Below are 17,129 nucleotides of genomic sequence, written 5' to 3' on the forward strand. Positions count from 1 at the left end.
GGATTCCATTACATAAGCTCTGTATAATGCAAAATATTTTACCCATCAAAACCATTTTCAGAAAATTGCTCTATTTAATTAGAAAACACTCTGGGGTCAATCCAGTTAGGTGCTAGATGTAAGGTGCGAGTTGCTTAGGTGAATTCGTTTTGTGTATTAATTTTGCATTGCAATTAGAAGCTCGCATTGAACCGAAACTTGCATTTTTTCATTCGCACTGAGGGTGAGAGGTGGTAGGGAAAATCCTTTTTTAAGGTTTAAGGTTAAAATGTCGGGACACCGTGCAGAACCGCTTAAACACCCACCCAATGATTAATTAGGCAAATGGAAGTTTCCAGCTAGCTAAAAATTTTTGGAATTTAATAAAAAAAATGATCATCAAATTACGCCAAAATCCACTTTTTCATTGCTTTATAGACCCCAAATTTAATTTATTTCTTTTTTTGAAAAAAAATATAGCTTTTTATATATTTATTTGCATTTTTTTAGTCACCTACTTTTTTTGCTTTTTTTTTGTATGAAAGTATACAAAAAGTTTGCTTTTTATAAAATGCAAAAATCAGCCATTTAACACTGTTTAAAAATCACCAGTACTGTCCTTTTGACCACTAACAGCCTTCTGTATGATTCTGCAAAGTAACTGACATTTTTTTGTGGTCCAGGAAGGTTGCCATACTTTTTCATGCTCTTCTCTCACTTTGAATATGGCTGACAGTGCATCCGTGCGAATGTCTGCAAGTTTCATGAAACAACTAGCACCTAATAGGATTGACCCCTTTGACTATAACACTGGGAGCCTGATTCAGAGTTGCACGTTATGCCGATATTCATGCACACAAGCAATGTTTTTCTTCTGTGCATGTGTCACAATACGTATGCCTCCCGATTATTACCACACTCAGACAGAGAAACTGCACCTGGCATGGGGCTGGTGCAAATTTCAGATGGGATACTGAGATAGCTACAGGACGCCAGTACAAGACACTGCAACTGGGCTAGGCATCTCCGTATTAAGATATCAGCCATGGCATGAGTTAGGATGCAGATGAGGCTGTGGGCAAATCATAGGTTTCCTGTAGTGCAACATATTTTTACCTTTTTTCACAATATTGCTGGATTAAATAAATTGATTTTTTAAAAATATAAAATTATTATGGCTTGCATAGGTATAAGGTGTAATATTGTATCCTTTTTTACAGGTTTGCTCTGGAATTTATCCTCTACAGACCAGCTGAAGGAGGAACTTGTTAAGGAAGCTCTTCCTGTCTTGACTGAATGTGTAGTGATACCATTTTCTGGTTGGACAGATAATTCAATATCTGGCCACAAGAGTGCTTTAGATCCTGAAATATTCTTCAATGCAACTGGATGTTTAAGGTGACATATGACATTGTATATGTGTTGAAATTTTGTATGTTTTATTTCAAACAGTTATTAATTAGTTTTTTTACTATATACATAAATGTGTATAATAGAGTCTAGATGTAAATTGTGTGAAATATTTTGCAGACAAATTATCCTCAGCTATGAAATTTGTGCAAGACTATTGTCTCTTAACCTTTTCAGGAACCTTAGCTCTGCAGATGTTGGACGCCAGGCCATGCGCAACTCCTCAGGGCTAGTGGATTCTCTTATGCATTATATCCAGCAACGTGTGGCCAATAATTGTCCTGATGACAAGGTAAAATGTTCTTCTTATATGAAGTATGAAAATATATGCATATTCTATAGCGTTTTATACATTTGTTATTTCCATACACTGTTCATTCTTAGGGGTCTATTCATGAAGCAGTGAAAAGTGTGGAGAAGTAAACCAGTGGAGAAGTTGCCTATGGCAACAAATCAGTGTTGAGGTAACATTTCTAAAATGAATTCTATAAAATTATACGTAGCAGCTGATTGGTTGCCATGAACAACTTCTCTACTGGCTCACTTCTCCACTCTTTTCACTGCTTCATGAATAGACCCCTTAATTACTATTACTATCGCTAGCCAGCTCCCTTAGGCTTCCATCGAAGTGAATGCATAGCGGGAGCATAGGCATAGCATTGGCCCCGCCATGCCAGGTCTTGTGTGCGCATCGCAGCCACGATGCAAAAGGATCCAGGCTGGAGGACATCCAGGTTAGAGGACATCCAGGCTGGAGGACACTGGTACCATCGGTGATTGCGATGGGGACCACAGGAGCTGACACTTAAATTAAAACTATAGCTTTAAGAACTAAGCTCCTCCCCTCCGCAACTCCTAGCAAGCCAGTGCAATTTAAGTGCCCGTCAGTGCAGGCACGTTATGGGGTGCTGCCGTGCAGGTACATTGTAGTTAGTTTTCTTTTTAGCTGATGTTTTGTGGTGCATGCTGCTGTTAGCACTGTTCAGCTGGAGTGCAGCGGTTGCTGGGATCCCAGGGTGGGTTTGCTGTTATGCATGATACCAGTCTCTGCTTGAGACCACCTGGACCCTTTCAGAGGGTGCTGGGCGGCAGCACTGTCCCTGATTGCAGCACCATCTTGCCGGGTCTCTGCAGCAGCTCCCTTGGAAGGTGCGGCCGCATCAGGAAGCCTGGTTTAGAGGTCCAGAACAGTGTTTTCCCCAAATGGATTAACACTGCATGCAGGACAAGTAGGAGGACTAGAGCACGGGGCATAGCTTGGTGGGTTAGTATACCCCTGCTTGTCTGAAGCTCATGGTGCAGTCCTTGGGTTTGTGTGAACGCTGGAGCAGACATTCCACAGCCTTCCTCTACTCCTCTGCTGACTGTCACATCACATAGGATAGGGAAGCTGGGGGTTTATTTTGACCTATTCCTTGTTCGACAGCCATATGACTCCTTCTGGTTGATTATGACTCTTTGTGTCTTCAATGTCAGACCTTGGGTGGTTCATTTTTGAATGGTATCTAGTGTTCACTCTAGGATTTTTTTAGGGCAGGGTGCTGAGCATGGAAGAGGGCACATTTTTATTTTGAAGGGCACATTTTTGATGTGACGCTTTGCGCACAAAGCATAGCGCATATGTTTATAGTTTTTGTACATGCATTTTGCCCTTGGTAAATCATATACCCATGCATACATATAAGACACCTAACATCTGTACTGAGAAACATTCTGTATATGTCCAGTTTTCTTGAAAGATCGGCTGTAGCATATACATAAGTAGATAATTATAAATGTATTTTCCAATGCTGAAGTAGTTATAATCCGTATATGTTATAAAACAGAAAAGTTAAACAATGGGTTAAAATACTGTATATAGGAAAAAAGTAAGTCTGTTCTACTAAGGAAATACTGTAAGCATGACATGCTCACTGCTTAACCTGTTCTTTCACTCTTTATCAGAGTGCTGTGTTATTTATAGTGCCTCCTCTGCCATCCAGTTGGCTAAAGGATAGAAATTGTGTTCCAATTTCAGAGGTGGGCAAGGAGTAGACGACAACATTGTAACATGCACTCTGACTGTTGCATTCTGTATACAAGGGGGCAATTTATGGTCCTGCAGGGTGCACTGAAAAAGGGCAGGGTGCTTTTTCACATTTCAAAAATGGGCAGGGGGCAGCACCCTGCTGAAACAGCCTAGAAGGAACACTAGTATCTATCGCCAGTAAGCTACAACGTGGAGGCCAACGTGTCTTTGGCCTCATTCGACGTCAGGGACACATACCTTAATGTTCCTGTTTGGGCTGGTAGTCATTATCTCCTCAGCTTTGCTATCAGGGGTTTATTATCAGTCCCAGGCTCTCCGTTTGTTTTGGCCACAGGCCCGCATATTTTCATGATGCCAGGACAGCTGTGATGGGCCTGCTGTGGAACGAAGGTACTGCAGTAATACCTTACTTGGACATTCTTTTTGTGCAGACCGACTTGGCTCCCCAGTTGCATGTATACCTGGACCGCACGGTACCAGTACTTCGGACTCCTGGATGGTTTCTGATTTTTGTGAAGTCATGGCTGTTACTTTGTCAGCGTCTGCTGTTCCTTTAGGTGGCCTTCGACATCTGTCTGAGGCCCGGGATTGGTTAGTACAGTGCTGTCAGTGCTTTATCCATTAGTCTTAATTGACATGGACTTGTTGGGCACAATGGTCTCCACCTTAGGATTCATCAGGGCCCTATGGATGTACTTAAACAGAACTTCCTCCATCCACCACAAAGTTTAACTGTTTGTTCTCTACGATACTCAGTAACATGGTTGGTCTGCTGCTCCTTGCAAGGTGGATCCATTCGATTCTCACTCAGGCTTATTTTAGTGCGGGGCAATTGACACCAGCTTGAGTGTCTGTGAATTTCTATTAGTCGGGTGGCGGCCTCCTGGGCAGCGCGCCATTGCATAGGGCTTCCGCAAACAGTTGCGCTGTGCTTCTTCCTGGACCTCTGTCCAAACGTTTTGTGTTTTCATGTGTTTGCCTCCTGCAACGCCCACTATGGTCGTATAGTTCTCCAGTCTGACAGCCTGAGCATTCCCTCCCCTGGGAGCGGCTATTGAACATCCAGTGTCCCCCAGCCTGGATGAAAGTGAAAAGTGGAATTTTGTGTACTAACCGTTGAATCGTCTTCAGTTCCCTGTGGTTTTGTTGTGATTCCAACAGTTTCACTGGGTTACTGCTTCTTCTTCTGGGCTCTTTTACAAGTTGTACTGACCTGCTGGAAGTTGTGGAGGGGAGGAGCTTAGTTCTTAAAGCTATAGTTTAATTTAAGTATGGCTCCTGTTGTCCCCATTGCAATCCCCCATGGTACCAGTGTCCCCTAGCCAGATTCAGAGAATAGCATTCAATGATGAGTACACAAAAATGCTCTTATTTCTTAGTAGCTATCAAGATCTTGCAAAGTATTGCCTGCGCTGTACGTGGTAGTATTCAAGGTATAGCAAGGTATCAGTATTGGTAATAGCTGTGGATTGTTTTACCAGTGGGCCTAATTCACAGTTGTACGCTATGCCTATGTTTGCGATTGCACTGCACATGTGTAAAGATGCCTTTGCAATTCCGCTTGCAGTGAAAATTTCTTTGCTGAATGACTGACAGAAAGTGACCATTTGGTGGTGCTAACGGGGTGAGGCAGCAAAAACACAGGCGTGTCAAGACCATTTTCAGGGCATGTATCTGACGTCAACTATGATCATGTAGGCAGAGAAACATGGCGCCTGCGTTCCTACTGCGGCAGCCAGTCTACGTAGCCATAAACTTACTCGACCAGTCGAAGTTCCCCGTTGTTTAGTATAGGCTGTGAATGTGTATGCAGTTGCGAATGGGTTTGTGATCACTCCGGTGGGCGGCTCTTTTTATTTCTGGGCAGCAACTTCCCTTACGAAAATCACGATTACATTGGCATACAACTCTGAATTAGGTCAAATAAACTTAATCAATCAATAACACACTTACTAGTAGTACAAGCTTAGTTTAGTAGTAAGTGCAATAGTAATATTAGGTTGGTATGGTTAAAATAGTGGAAAGATCAAAGTTATAAAATAGCAGTAAAAATATATTTATAAATATACTTAGAATTCTTTTGTATTAATTTGTGACTTGAGAGTAGATGCTTGTGTCTAAGCAAGGGCAAGACAGTGCATTGCTGGTCCCTATAGCAAAATCTGGGCAAGGGCCAGTGAGGATTCTATAGCCCTCCATGCCCTCTTCTGAACAGAAGAGTACAGTACCTTCCCAGTCCCCATAGGGTGTACTCATCTTGGGAGAAGGGAAGGGGTGTGGATGAGTGAGTGGAGACTCTGTGATTACAGTGTGGTCAGAGCATTTGTTCTCGTTAACAAATTACATCTCTGTGTGAAGTGCTTTTATTTTGAGTTGCGCTTCAAATAATAACATCCTTGCCTGTCTTTCAAATCTCAACTGGGTGTAAGAGCCTACACACAGAAATGTTGTCCTACATAGAATAATTGCAGAAACCATAGCTTATCCATGTATTGGTGCAGATGTATTATTTCACAGTATACCAGTAATTTACCACAATGTCTGCAAAGTACACTCTGTAACTATAATTCTCGCTTGAATGTATCTCGCTTAGTCAGTGGAGAACTGTGCCTGTATCCTGCACAATCTGTCTTATCATTTGGACTCAGAAGTGCCGAATAAATACTCCCAATTGAATGAACAAATGTTGCGCAATCAACAGACAGACAAGACCTCCACAGGCTGCTTCAGCAACAAGAGTGACAAGTTGCAGGTGAATATAAGATTAATAAACTGTAATTACAGTTTGCTAAAATAATCAGTAGAACCCATAAGCACTTTAAAAATCACATATGTTTTCTAAAAATGCTACACATGAAAACCATCCTCAGTCTAGTTATTCGCATCAGTCAACAAAACAAGGGACATTGGGGGTAATTCTGAGTTGATCGCAGCAGGAACTTTGTTAGCAGTTGGGCAAAACCATGTGCACTGCAGGGGAGGCAGATATAACATGTGCAGATAGAGATAGATTTGGGTGTGGTGAGTTCAATCTGCAATCTAAATTGCAGTGTAAAAGTAAAGCAGCCAGTATTTACCCTGCACAGAAACAAAATAGCCCACCCAAATCTAACTCTCTCTGCAAATGTTATATCTGCCCCCCCTGCAGTGCACATGGGCCCTCATTCCGAGTTGTTCGCTCGGTATTTTTCATCGCATCGCAGTGAAAATCCGCTTAGTACGCATGCGCAATGTTCGCACTGCGACTGCGCCAAGTAACTTTACTATGAAGAAAGTATTTTTACTCACGGCTTTTTCTTCGCTCCGGCGAACGTAATGTGATTGACAGGAAATGGGTGTTACTGGGCGGAAACACGGCGTTTCAGGGGCGTGTGGCTGAAAACGCTACCGTTTCCGGAAAAAACGCAGGAGTGGCCGGGGAAACGGTGGGAGTGCCTGGGCGAACGCTGGGTGTGTTTGTGACGTCAACCAGGAACGACAAGCACTGAAATGATCGCACAGGCAGAGTAAGTCTGGAGCTACTCTGAAACTGCTAAGTAGTTAGTAATCGCATTATTGCGAATACATCGGTCGCAATTTTATGAAGCTAAGATTCACTCCCAGTAGGCGGCGGCTTAGCGTGTGTAACTCTGCTAAAATCGCCTTGCGACCGATCAACTCGGAATGAGGGCCATGGTTTTGCCCAACTGCTAACAAAATTCCTGCTGCGATCAACTCAGAATTACCCCCAAAGTTCCTGTTGCGATCAACTCAGAATTACCCCCATTGTCAGTGGATTTCTACTTTGTACATCCATATTTATTTACTTATTAAGAGTAGCCTATTTATTTACCTATTTATTTATTTATTTACTTATGTATTTATTTATTTATTTATTTATTTAACATTGATTAAAAGTTACTTATATCAAATGTTAATACAAGTTATTACGTAGATTGTTTTGCTTTTAGTTTGGTTAAATCTACACCACAGTGATATCATGTCAGTTTTTGTTCCATCACATTATGGGGCCTTTTTCATGTTTATATGTAAAAAAAAACCAAGTAACTTTGTGTCTGGAACAAACCATGTTGCCATGCAAGGAGAGCAAACCCATTTGTATTTTTTCTGTGCAGGGTAAATACTGTACTGGCTGCTTTTGCATGGAGCCAATAAATGTTAGACAGCTTTATTTTTACACTACAATTTAGATTTCAGTTTGAACACACCAAAAATCTAAATCTCTCTGCCCCACCCGCAGTGCACATGGTTTTACCCAATTGCTTCCTTTTTTTGGCTCTACATACAAACATGAATCAGGCCCCATAGTCACTAATGAAGCAATCTATTCCTTTGGACATGCTCAGAGTACATATACCTGGCCTCTCACTGCATACACTGACCAGGCGCATTTATTTACAGATTTGTCTTCATACATCTTTGCTGCAGTTGCGCCAAACAGCCCCTCTTGGCACACCAGGTCCCATCAGACTGCTGGCACTGGGTTTATTTATTTGCATATTTTTTGGGGCAAAAATGCATCAAGTCGCAGCGTGATGTGACCAGGATGCATCAGGAGACACTTCTGATTAATTTGATATGCTTTACTTATATCTCTGTATGCGACTGAGTCTCTGAATCCACTAACAAAGTGCTACGATGCAGTGGCTGTGGCTTTTTTCCATGCTAGTTCAGTTGTCCTTCAAATATAGACTCAGTTGGACACAAGTATACAAGTGTCATATATCACAGTTATCAGCACAGTCTCCCGGACGCATCCTAGTCACATTGCGCCTTCCGCAATAAAGATACCTGATGCTTTTATCATCTATTTTTTCTCTGACGTCCTAGTGGATGCTGGGGACTCCGTAAGGACCATGGGGAATAGACGGGCTCCGCAGGAGACTGGGCACTCTAAAGAAAGATTTAGGACTATCTGGTGTGCACTGGCTCCTCCCCCTATGACCCTCCTCCAAGCCTCAGTTAGATTTCTGTGCCCGGCCGAGCTGGATGCACACTAGGGGCTCTCCTGAGCTCCTAGAAAGAAAGTATATGTTAGGTTTTTTATTTTCAGTGAGACCTGCTGGCAACAGGCTCACTGCATCGAGGGACTAAGGGGAGAAGAAGCGAACCTACCTAAGTGGTGGTAGCTTGGGCTTCTTAGGCTACTGGACACCATTAGCTCCAGAGGGATCGAACACAGGACCCGACCTCGTCGTCCGTTCCCGGAGCCGCGCCGCCGTCCCCCTTACAGAGCCAGAAGCAAGAAGGTCCGGAAAATCGGCGGCTGAAGACTTCTGTCTTCTCCAAGGTAGCGCACAGCACTGCAGCTGTGCGCCATTGCTCCTCATGCACACCACACACTGCGGTCACTGATGGGTGCAGGGCGCTGGGGCGCCCTGAGCAGCAATATTAACACCTTGGCTGGCGAACTGGCACCATATATAGCCCCAGGGGCTATATAGGTGTTTATTAACCCCTGCCAGAACTTTTACAATAGCGGGAGAAAGCCCGCCGAAAAAGGGGCGGAGCCATCTCCCTCAGCACACTGGCGCCATTTTCCCTCACAGCTCTGCTGGAGGGATCGCTCCCTGGCTCTCCCCTGCAGTCCTGCACTACAGAAAAGGGTTAAAAAGAGAGGGGGGGCACAAATTAGGCGCAGTATAAATATATTATGCAGCTATAAGGGGAAAACACGTTTTATAGGTGATATCCCTGTGATATATAGCGCTCTGGTGTGTGCTGGCATACTCTCCCTCTGTCTCCCCAAAGGGCTTTGTGGGGTCCTGTCCTCTGTAAGAGCATTCCCTGTGTGTCTGCTGTGTGTCGGTACTGCTGTGTCGACATGTATGAGGAGGAAAATGATGTGGAGGCGGAGCAAATGCCTGTGAATGTGATGTCACCCCCTGCCGGGTCGACACCTTTGTGGTTGGACTTATGGAAGGAATTGCGTGAAAGTGTCAACTCCTTGCACAAAAGGTTTGACGACATAGGACAGCCGGCTACACAGCTTGTGCCTGTTCCAGCGTCTCAAATGTCATCAGGGGCTTTAAAACGCCCGCTACCTCAGGTGACAGATACAGACGTCGACACGGATACCGACTCCAGTGTCGACGATGATGAGACTAGTGTACCCTCCAATAGGTCCACCCGTTACATGATTGAGGCAATGAAAAATGTTTTACACATTTCTGATAATACCCCAGGTACCACAAAAAAGGGTATTATGTTTGGTGAGAAAAAACTACCTGTAGTTTTTCCTGCATCTGAGGAATTGATATGAGGTGTGTGAGGAAGCGTGGACTTCCCCCGATAAGAAATTGATAATTTCTAAGCAGCGTACCCTTTTCCGCCAGAGGATAGGTCACGTTGGGTAATACCCCCTAGGGTAGATAAAGCGGTTACACGCTTATTAAAAAAGGTGGCACTACCGTCTTCGGATACGGCCGCCCTGAAGGACCTGCTGATAGAAAGCAGAAAACTACCCTTAAAGCTATATACACACACACGGGCATTATATTGAGACCTGCTATTGCCTCGGCATGGATGTGCAGTGCGGCAGCTGCGTGGTCAGATTCCCTGTCGGCTAATATTTATACTATAGATAGGGACAATATTTTGCTGAAAATAGAGCATATAAAAGACGCTGTCTTATACATGCGTGATGCACAGAGTGTTATTTGCCGACTGGCATCACAAATAAGCGCTATGTCCATTGCCGCCAGGCGGGGGTTATGGACTGGGCAATGGTCGGGCGATGCCGATGCAAAACGGCACATGGAAGTTTGCCCTATAAGGGGGTGGAACTGTTTGGGGATGGTCTTTCAGACCTCTTTTCCACAGCTACGGCTGGGAAATCAAAACTTTTGCCACAAGCTACCCCACAGCAAAAGAAAGCACTGTATTATCAGGTACAGTCCCTCCGGCCCCAGAAAAGTAGAGGGCTAGAGGCTCATCTTTTCTGCCAAGAGGAAAAGGTAGAGGGAAACAGCTGCAGCACACAGCTAGTTCCCAGGAGCAGAAGTCCTCCCCTGCGTCCGGTAAGTCCACAGCATGACGCTGGGGCTGCTCAGGCGGACCCGGGTACGGTGGGGGCCCGTCTCAGAAATTTCAGCGCACAGTGGGCTCTCTCACAGGTGGATCCCTGGGTTCTTCAAACAGTATCTCAGGGGTACAGGCTGGAATTCGAGACGTCTCCCCCCCGCCGTTTCCTAAAATCTGCCTTACCGGCAACTCCCTCTGCCAGGGAGGCAGTGTTGGTGGCTATCCAAAAACTGTATTCACAGCAAGTGATTATCAAGGTACCCCTCCTTCAACAGGAAAAGGGTTACTATTCCACAATGTTTGTGGTACCGAAACCGGCCGGTTCGGTGAGACCCATCTTAAATTTAAAATCCTTGAACACATATAACAAAAGATTCAAGTTCAAGATGGAATCGCTCAGGGCGATTATTGCGAACCTGGACGAGGGGGATTACAGGGTCTCTTGGGACATCAAGGATGCTTACCTGCATGTCCCCATTTACCCTCCTCACCAGGAGTACCTCAGGGTTGTGGTACAGGACTGTCACTATCAGTTCCAGACGCTGCCGTTGGTTTATCCACGGCACCGACGGTCTTTACCAGGGTAATGTCCGAAATGATGATACTCCTTCGCAAGAAGGGAGTTTTAATTATCCCGTACTTGGACGATCTCCTGATAAAGGCGAGGTCCAAGGAACAGTTGGTAGTGGGGGTAGCACTTTCTCGGGAAGTGCTACAACAGCACGGCTGGATTCTCAATATTCCAAAGTCACAGCTGGTCCCGACGACACGTCTTCTGTTCCTGGGAATGATTCTGGACACAGACCAGAAAAGAGTGTTTCTTCCAGTGGAAAAAGCCGAGGAATTGTCATCTCTAGTCAGAGACATCCTAAAACCGGGACAGGTGTCGATACATCAATGCACACGAGTCCTGGGAAAAATGGTAGCTTCATACGAAGCAATTCCATTCGGAAGGTTCCACGCAAGGACTTTCCAGTGGGACCTGTTGGACAAATGGTCCGGGTCCCATCTCCAGATGCAACAGCGGATAACCCTGTCGGCAAGAACAAGGGTGTCGCTGCTGTGGTGGCTGCAGAGGGCTCATCTACTAGAGGGCCGCAGATTCGGAATTCAGGACTGGGTCCTGGTGACCACGGATGCCAGCCTTCGGGGCTGGGGTGCAGTCACACAGGGAAGAAATTTCCAAGGACTGTGGTCAAATCAGGAAATTTCGCTTCACATAAATATTCTGGAGCTAAGGGCCATTTACAATGCCCTAAGCCAAGCCAGGCCCCTGCTTCAGAACCGGCCGGTACTGATCCAATCAGACAACATCACGGCGGTCGCCCATGTAAACAGACAGGGCGGCACAAGAAGCAGGAGGGCACTGGCAGAAGCCACAAGGATTCTCCGATGGGCAGAGAATCATGTGTTAGCACTGACAGCAGTGTTCATTCCGGGAGTGGACAACTGGGAAGCAGACTTCCTCAGCAGGCACGACCTCCACCCGGGAGAATGGGGACTTCCTCCAGAAGTCTTCCAAATGCTGGTAAACCGTTGGGAAAGACCACAGGTGGACATGATGGCGTCCCGCCTAAAAGCTAAAACGATATTGCGCCAGGTCAAGGGACCCTCAGGCGATCGCTGTGGACGCTATAGTGACACCGTGTGTGTACCAGTCGGTTTATGTGTTTCCTCCTCTGCCTCTCATACCCAAGGTACTGAGAATAATAAAAAGGCGAGGAGTGAAAACTATACTCGTGGTTCCGGATTGGCCAAGAAGAGCTTGGTACCCGGAACTTCAAGAGATGCTTGCAGAGGACCCTTGGCCTCTGCCGCTCAGACAAGACCTGCTGCAGCAGGGACCCTGTCTGTTCCAAGACTTACCGCGGCTACGTTTGACGGCATGGCGGTTTGAACACCGGATCCTAAAGGAAAAGGGCATTCCGGAGGAAGTCATCCCTACCCTGATCGAAGCCAGGAAGGATGTCACCGCAAAACATTATCACCGCATTTAGCGGAAGTATATTGCTTGGTGTGAGGCCAAGAAGGCCCCAACGGAGGAATTTCACCTGGGTCGATTCCTGCATTTCCTGCAAGCAGGGGTGTCGTTGGGCCTCAAATTGGGGTCCATTAAGGTCCAGATCTCGGCCCTGTCGATTTTCTTCCAGAAAGAACTGGCTTCACTGCCTGCAGTTCAGACTTTTGTCAAGGGAGTTCTGCATATTCAGCCTCCTTTTGTGCCCCAGTGGCACCTTGGGATCTCAATGTGGTTCTGGAGTTCCTGAAATCACATTGGTTTGAGCCACTTAAGATGGATAGGGCAGAGTTGAGGACTCGTCCTCAGTTTCTCCCGAAGGTGGTATCAGCTTTTCACTTGAACCAACCTATTGTGGTGCCTGCGGCTACTAGGGATTTGGAGGATTCCAAGTTACTGGACGTAGTCAGGGCCCTGAAACTTTATGTTTCTAGGACGGCTGGAGTCAGGAAAACTGACTCGCTGTTTATTCTCTATGCACTCAACAAGCTGGGTGCTCCTGCTTCTAAGCAGACTATCGTGCGCTGGATTTGTAGCACTATTCAGATGGCGCATTCTGTGGTGGGACTACCGCAGCCTAAATCTGTTAAGGCCCATTCCACAAGGAAGGTGGGCTCATCTTGGGCAGCTGCCCGAGGGGTCTCGGCTTTACAACTTTGCCGAGCTGCTACTTGGTCAGGGGCAAACACGTTTGCTAAATTTTATAAATTTGATACCCTGGCTGAGGAGGACCTGGAGTTCTCTCATTCGGTGCTGCAGAGTCATCCGTAATCTCCCGCCCGTTTGGGAGCTTTGGTATAATCCCCATGGTCCCCAGCATCCACTAGGACGTCAGAGAAAATAAGAATTTACTCACCGGTAATTCTATTTCTCGTAGTCCGTAGTGGATGCTGGGCGCCCATTCCAAGTGCGGATTGTCTGCAATACTTGTAAATAGTTATTGTTACAAAAATCGGGTTGTTGTGCGAGCCATCTATTCAGAGGCTCCACTGTTATCATACTGTTAACCGGGGTTCCTATCACGAGTTATATGGTGTGATTGGTGTGGCTGGTATGAGTCTTACCCGGGATTCAAAATCCTTCCTTATTGTGTCAGCTCTTCCGGGCACAGTGTCCTAACTGAGGCTTGGAGGAGGGTCATAGGGGGAGGAGCCAGTGCACACCAGATAGTACCAAAATCTTTCTTTAGAGTGCCCAGTCTCCTGCGGAGCCCGTCTATTCCCCATGGTCCTTACGGAGTCCCCAGCATCCACTACGGACTACGAGAAATAGAATTACCGGTGAGTAAATTCTTATTATTTCATCAATAATTATCCCACCTGTTTCCACAGACGCAAACCCTGAAAAATGACCTGTTGGAGGTAGTTTAGATTGCAGGTGAAAACCCCAGTTGTCGGCAGTTTATAAATGCAAGCAATCTGCTTGCTCACTTGTTTTTTTTTTATCGCTCTACTTTATTAATTTTTGTTTTTAAAAGATGGGCAACACTTTTATTTTCATTAATGTTTATCTTCATTTTTTTGCTTCTATGATTAGCGTCAAGTACATTCCTGTTAGACCCTGCACAGAGAGAAGGAGCATATATCATTTGTAATACATATTTGTTGTTCTTTATTAAATTAATATATAACGGTTGGGTACCTAATACCGGCCTCCGCAGCCTCTCCCTAACCCTCCTGGTATACTTACGTTCTGGATTCCGGCTGTCGGGATTCCAGTATTCTGACTGACAGGATCCCGAGTTCCAGGCTCCCAACTACATCCCTTAGCAAATACTGCCATCTACAAACCGAATTAACACTTGTAAGTGGCCATCATTTTTATAATTTCATTGAGAAACAGATTAGGTGCCCACACATTTTATAATCCGGTTATACAAGTAGTTAGAATTAGATTGAATAGTACGTAAAGGGCCCTATTCAGATGTGATTGGAGTTGCTATCACTGCTGCTTCCTTGGAAGATTTTGTAAAGCTTTTGCAATCAGAGCTTTTATTGCAAACTCACATATTCAAACAGAGGACCTAATTCAGATCTGATCGCAGCAGCAAATTTGTTAGCTAACGGGAAAAACCATGTGCACTGCAGGTGGTGGGGGGCAGATATAACATTTGCAGAAAGAGTTAGATTTGGGTGAGTTATTTTGTTTCAGTGCAGGGGAAATACTGGCTGCTTTATTTTTACACTGCAATTTAGACTTCAGTTTTAACACGTCCCACCCAAATCTAACTCTCTCTGCACATGTTATATCTGCCCCCATGCAGTGCTACATGGTTTTGCCCATTAGCTAACAAATTTGCTGCTGCAATCAGATCTGAACTAGGCTCCATGTGCACTGCAGGTGGGGCAGATATAGCATGTGCATAGAGAGTTAGATTTGGGTGGGTTATATTGTTTCTGTGCAGGGTAAATACTGGCTGCTTTATTTTTACACTGCAATTTAGATTTCAGTTTGAACACACCCCACCCAAATGTAACTCTCTCTGCACATGTTATATCTGCCTCCCCTGCAGTGCACATGGATTTGCCCAACTGCTAACAAATTTACTGCTGCAATCAGATCTGAATTAGGCCCAGAGCTTGAAGAGAAAGTCAGCAAAACATTGGTCTTGTTAGTGAGTTATAAGGAACAGTATTCTAATGACAGATAAATATTTTTGTCAGTTAACATAAGTACCGAAAATACATTTATTAGGAAAGGGGTGCAATAAATGTAAAAGTTGCAGGAGGGAACACCTTGTCTCAGGTCGAAGACTAAAGGGACAATAGAGGGAGTGCGTAGTATTTTATTTAAAGGTAAAATATTTTTTTTCTAGGTCACGTCTATTCCAGAACACCTCACCAGTTAAGTATACACACCTGAAAATTATCTGTCCAATCTTTCTGGTTGGTGCGAAAAATCTGGTAATGTATGGGAGCAAATGACAATCAACCATTTGCTCCCAAAAGCCGGAAAATGGGCAAAAATGGTAGTTCTGTTAAATTGGTTTGATCAAATGGATTTAACCAATTTGTCTGAATATCATTTTTTGTCTTTCCAGTGTTGGGAGCAAATGGTCAATTGTCATTTGCTCCCATACATTACCAGATTTTTATACCAACCAAAAAGATTAGACAGATAATATTATAGTGTGTGTAATGTTTTACCCTGCAAGGTATCAGACTGGAGAGATAGCTGCTTCCTCTCATGTCTTTGCCTTAGTAAACTGTATAGTAACCAAAAGTCCCAGTGCCAATAGAGACCCACTGTGACCTTATAATGGTAATCGGCTGGAGAATTACGATAGAGATGCTCTCTGGATATCAGTTGTTAATTAATGAGAGCCAATGGGTCCTCCATTACTCAGGTATTGGGTTGGTAATTAATTTTGTGATTATATATTTCTTTCGAACGTGTAATTGTCTACTAATATATTGTGTCTGAATACTACAATTTTTTAATCCTTATTGACTAGTTAAAATATCTGATGGCTATTAACTAGCTTAAGTAAATTAGCAAGGAGTTTGATGTAAAATATAATGACTGGAAAGGATAGAAGTATTATATGTAATCAAGCAGCATTTGATAACGGAAAGTTTGTCAGTATTAGCGATACAGTTCAGGTGACTATATATTTTACATGCAATTTTAATACCTGAATGTTCAAATTGAATTAATGTAAAGCTCCCTCTCAGCCTGCAATTGCTCTCATTATTGTCTTATATTGTTTCTTCTGCAGAATAATAATTTTGAGTTACCACTTCCAGAAGAAGATGCAAACCCTAAAGGATCTGCACTTCTGTCTCACTCTAGTGCTATAAAAACGTATCTGTCTCTTCTGGGACAGAGCAAGAAAGACTCCACCCTGGAAGCATGTGCTGGAGCACTGCAAAATCTGACTGCTAGCAAGGGACCGGTGAGTTACAACCACACAATACAGTATAATGACTGAAGAACAATATGGGGATGTTTTTCTTGTTTATTCCAGTCTGTAGTTATGTTGGGCTGCCACATTCAATAACTTGATAAAATAAGATGATACTAAAGTAGCTCATTACGTTCAGCCTTGAACACTAGGAATAATAATTCACCATAAAATAATGGTAAACAATACATATAATGAAAAAAGAAATAGAAATATGGTTTGCTTTTGACCGACAGTATGTCAATTGTAGGGAAAGCAAAGCTTTACTTAATGTAGCAGTTTTGAGACAAGCTTGTTTGTTGCCCAACTGGGCCTCAATACACGATTCTCTGCAATGATCCAGCACAATACATAATAAGTACAGTGCACACAAATATATGATGTAGAGCCATTCCCTGGTCTCTGGTATACAATGCAAAGACATTAGTTTAGTGTGTGGTATACAGAGCAAAGCCCATAACCTAAAGAATAGTATTCAATGCAAAGTTCATTGCTTGATGGATCATAAACAATGTAGAACCTATTGCTTAGTGACTACTGTACAATGAAAGGTCAGTTCTCTGGTGGCCCAGTGTTGAGTAGTGTCCATTACTTTGTGGACAATACAAAATAAAGCAGTTATCTGGTGGTGGTGGCCAACGTACAGTAGTGGCTACTCCCTGGTAACTAGTGTACAAATATGTTGATAGCTACTTCATAATTCAGGGGTAGTGCTTTGGCTGTTCATGTGCTTTTGCCTTCAGAACTCCGTTAAGTTTTAAGCAGTG

General features: G+C 44.1%; 1 protein-coding gene across 1 annotated transcript in view; it reads left to right on the plus strand.

The window, feature by feature from the left end:
* PKP1 (plakophilin 1) overlaps positions 1–17,129 on the plus strand; it is a 114,262-nt gene that overhangs the window by 83,297 nt on the left and 13,836 nt on the right. The window contains exons 6-9 of the mRNA XM_063954965.1: positions 1,200–1,377; positions 1,567–1,681; positions 6,012–6,170; positions 16,177–16,353. Of these exons, the coding sequence (XP_063811035.1) occupies positions 1,200–1,377; positions 1,567–1,681; positions 6,012–6,170; positions 16,177–16,353 (629 nt within the window). The remainder of the gene's footprint in view (positions 1–1,199; positions 1,378–1,566; positions 1,682–6,011; positions 6,171–16,176; positions 16,354–17,129) is intronic.

This window comes from Pseudophryne corroboree, chromosome 2 (assembly GCF_028390025.1).
Source record: "Pseudophryne corroboree isolate aPseCor3 chromosome 2, aPseCor3.hap2, whole genome shotgun sequence".
NCBI lineage: Eukaryota > Metazoa > Chordata > Amphibia > Anura > Myobatrachidae > Pseudophryne > Pseudophryne corroboree.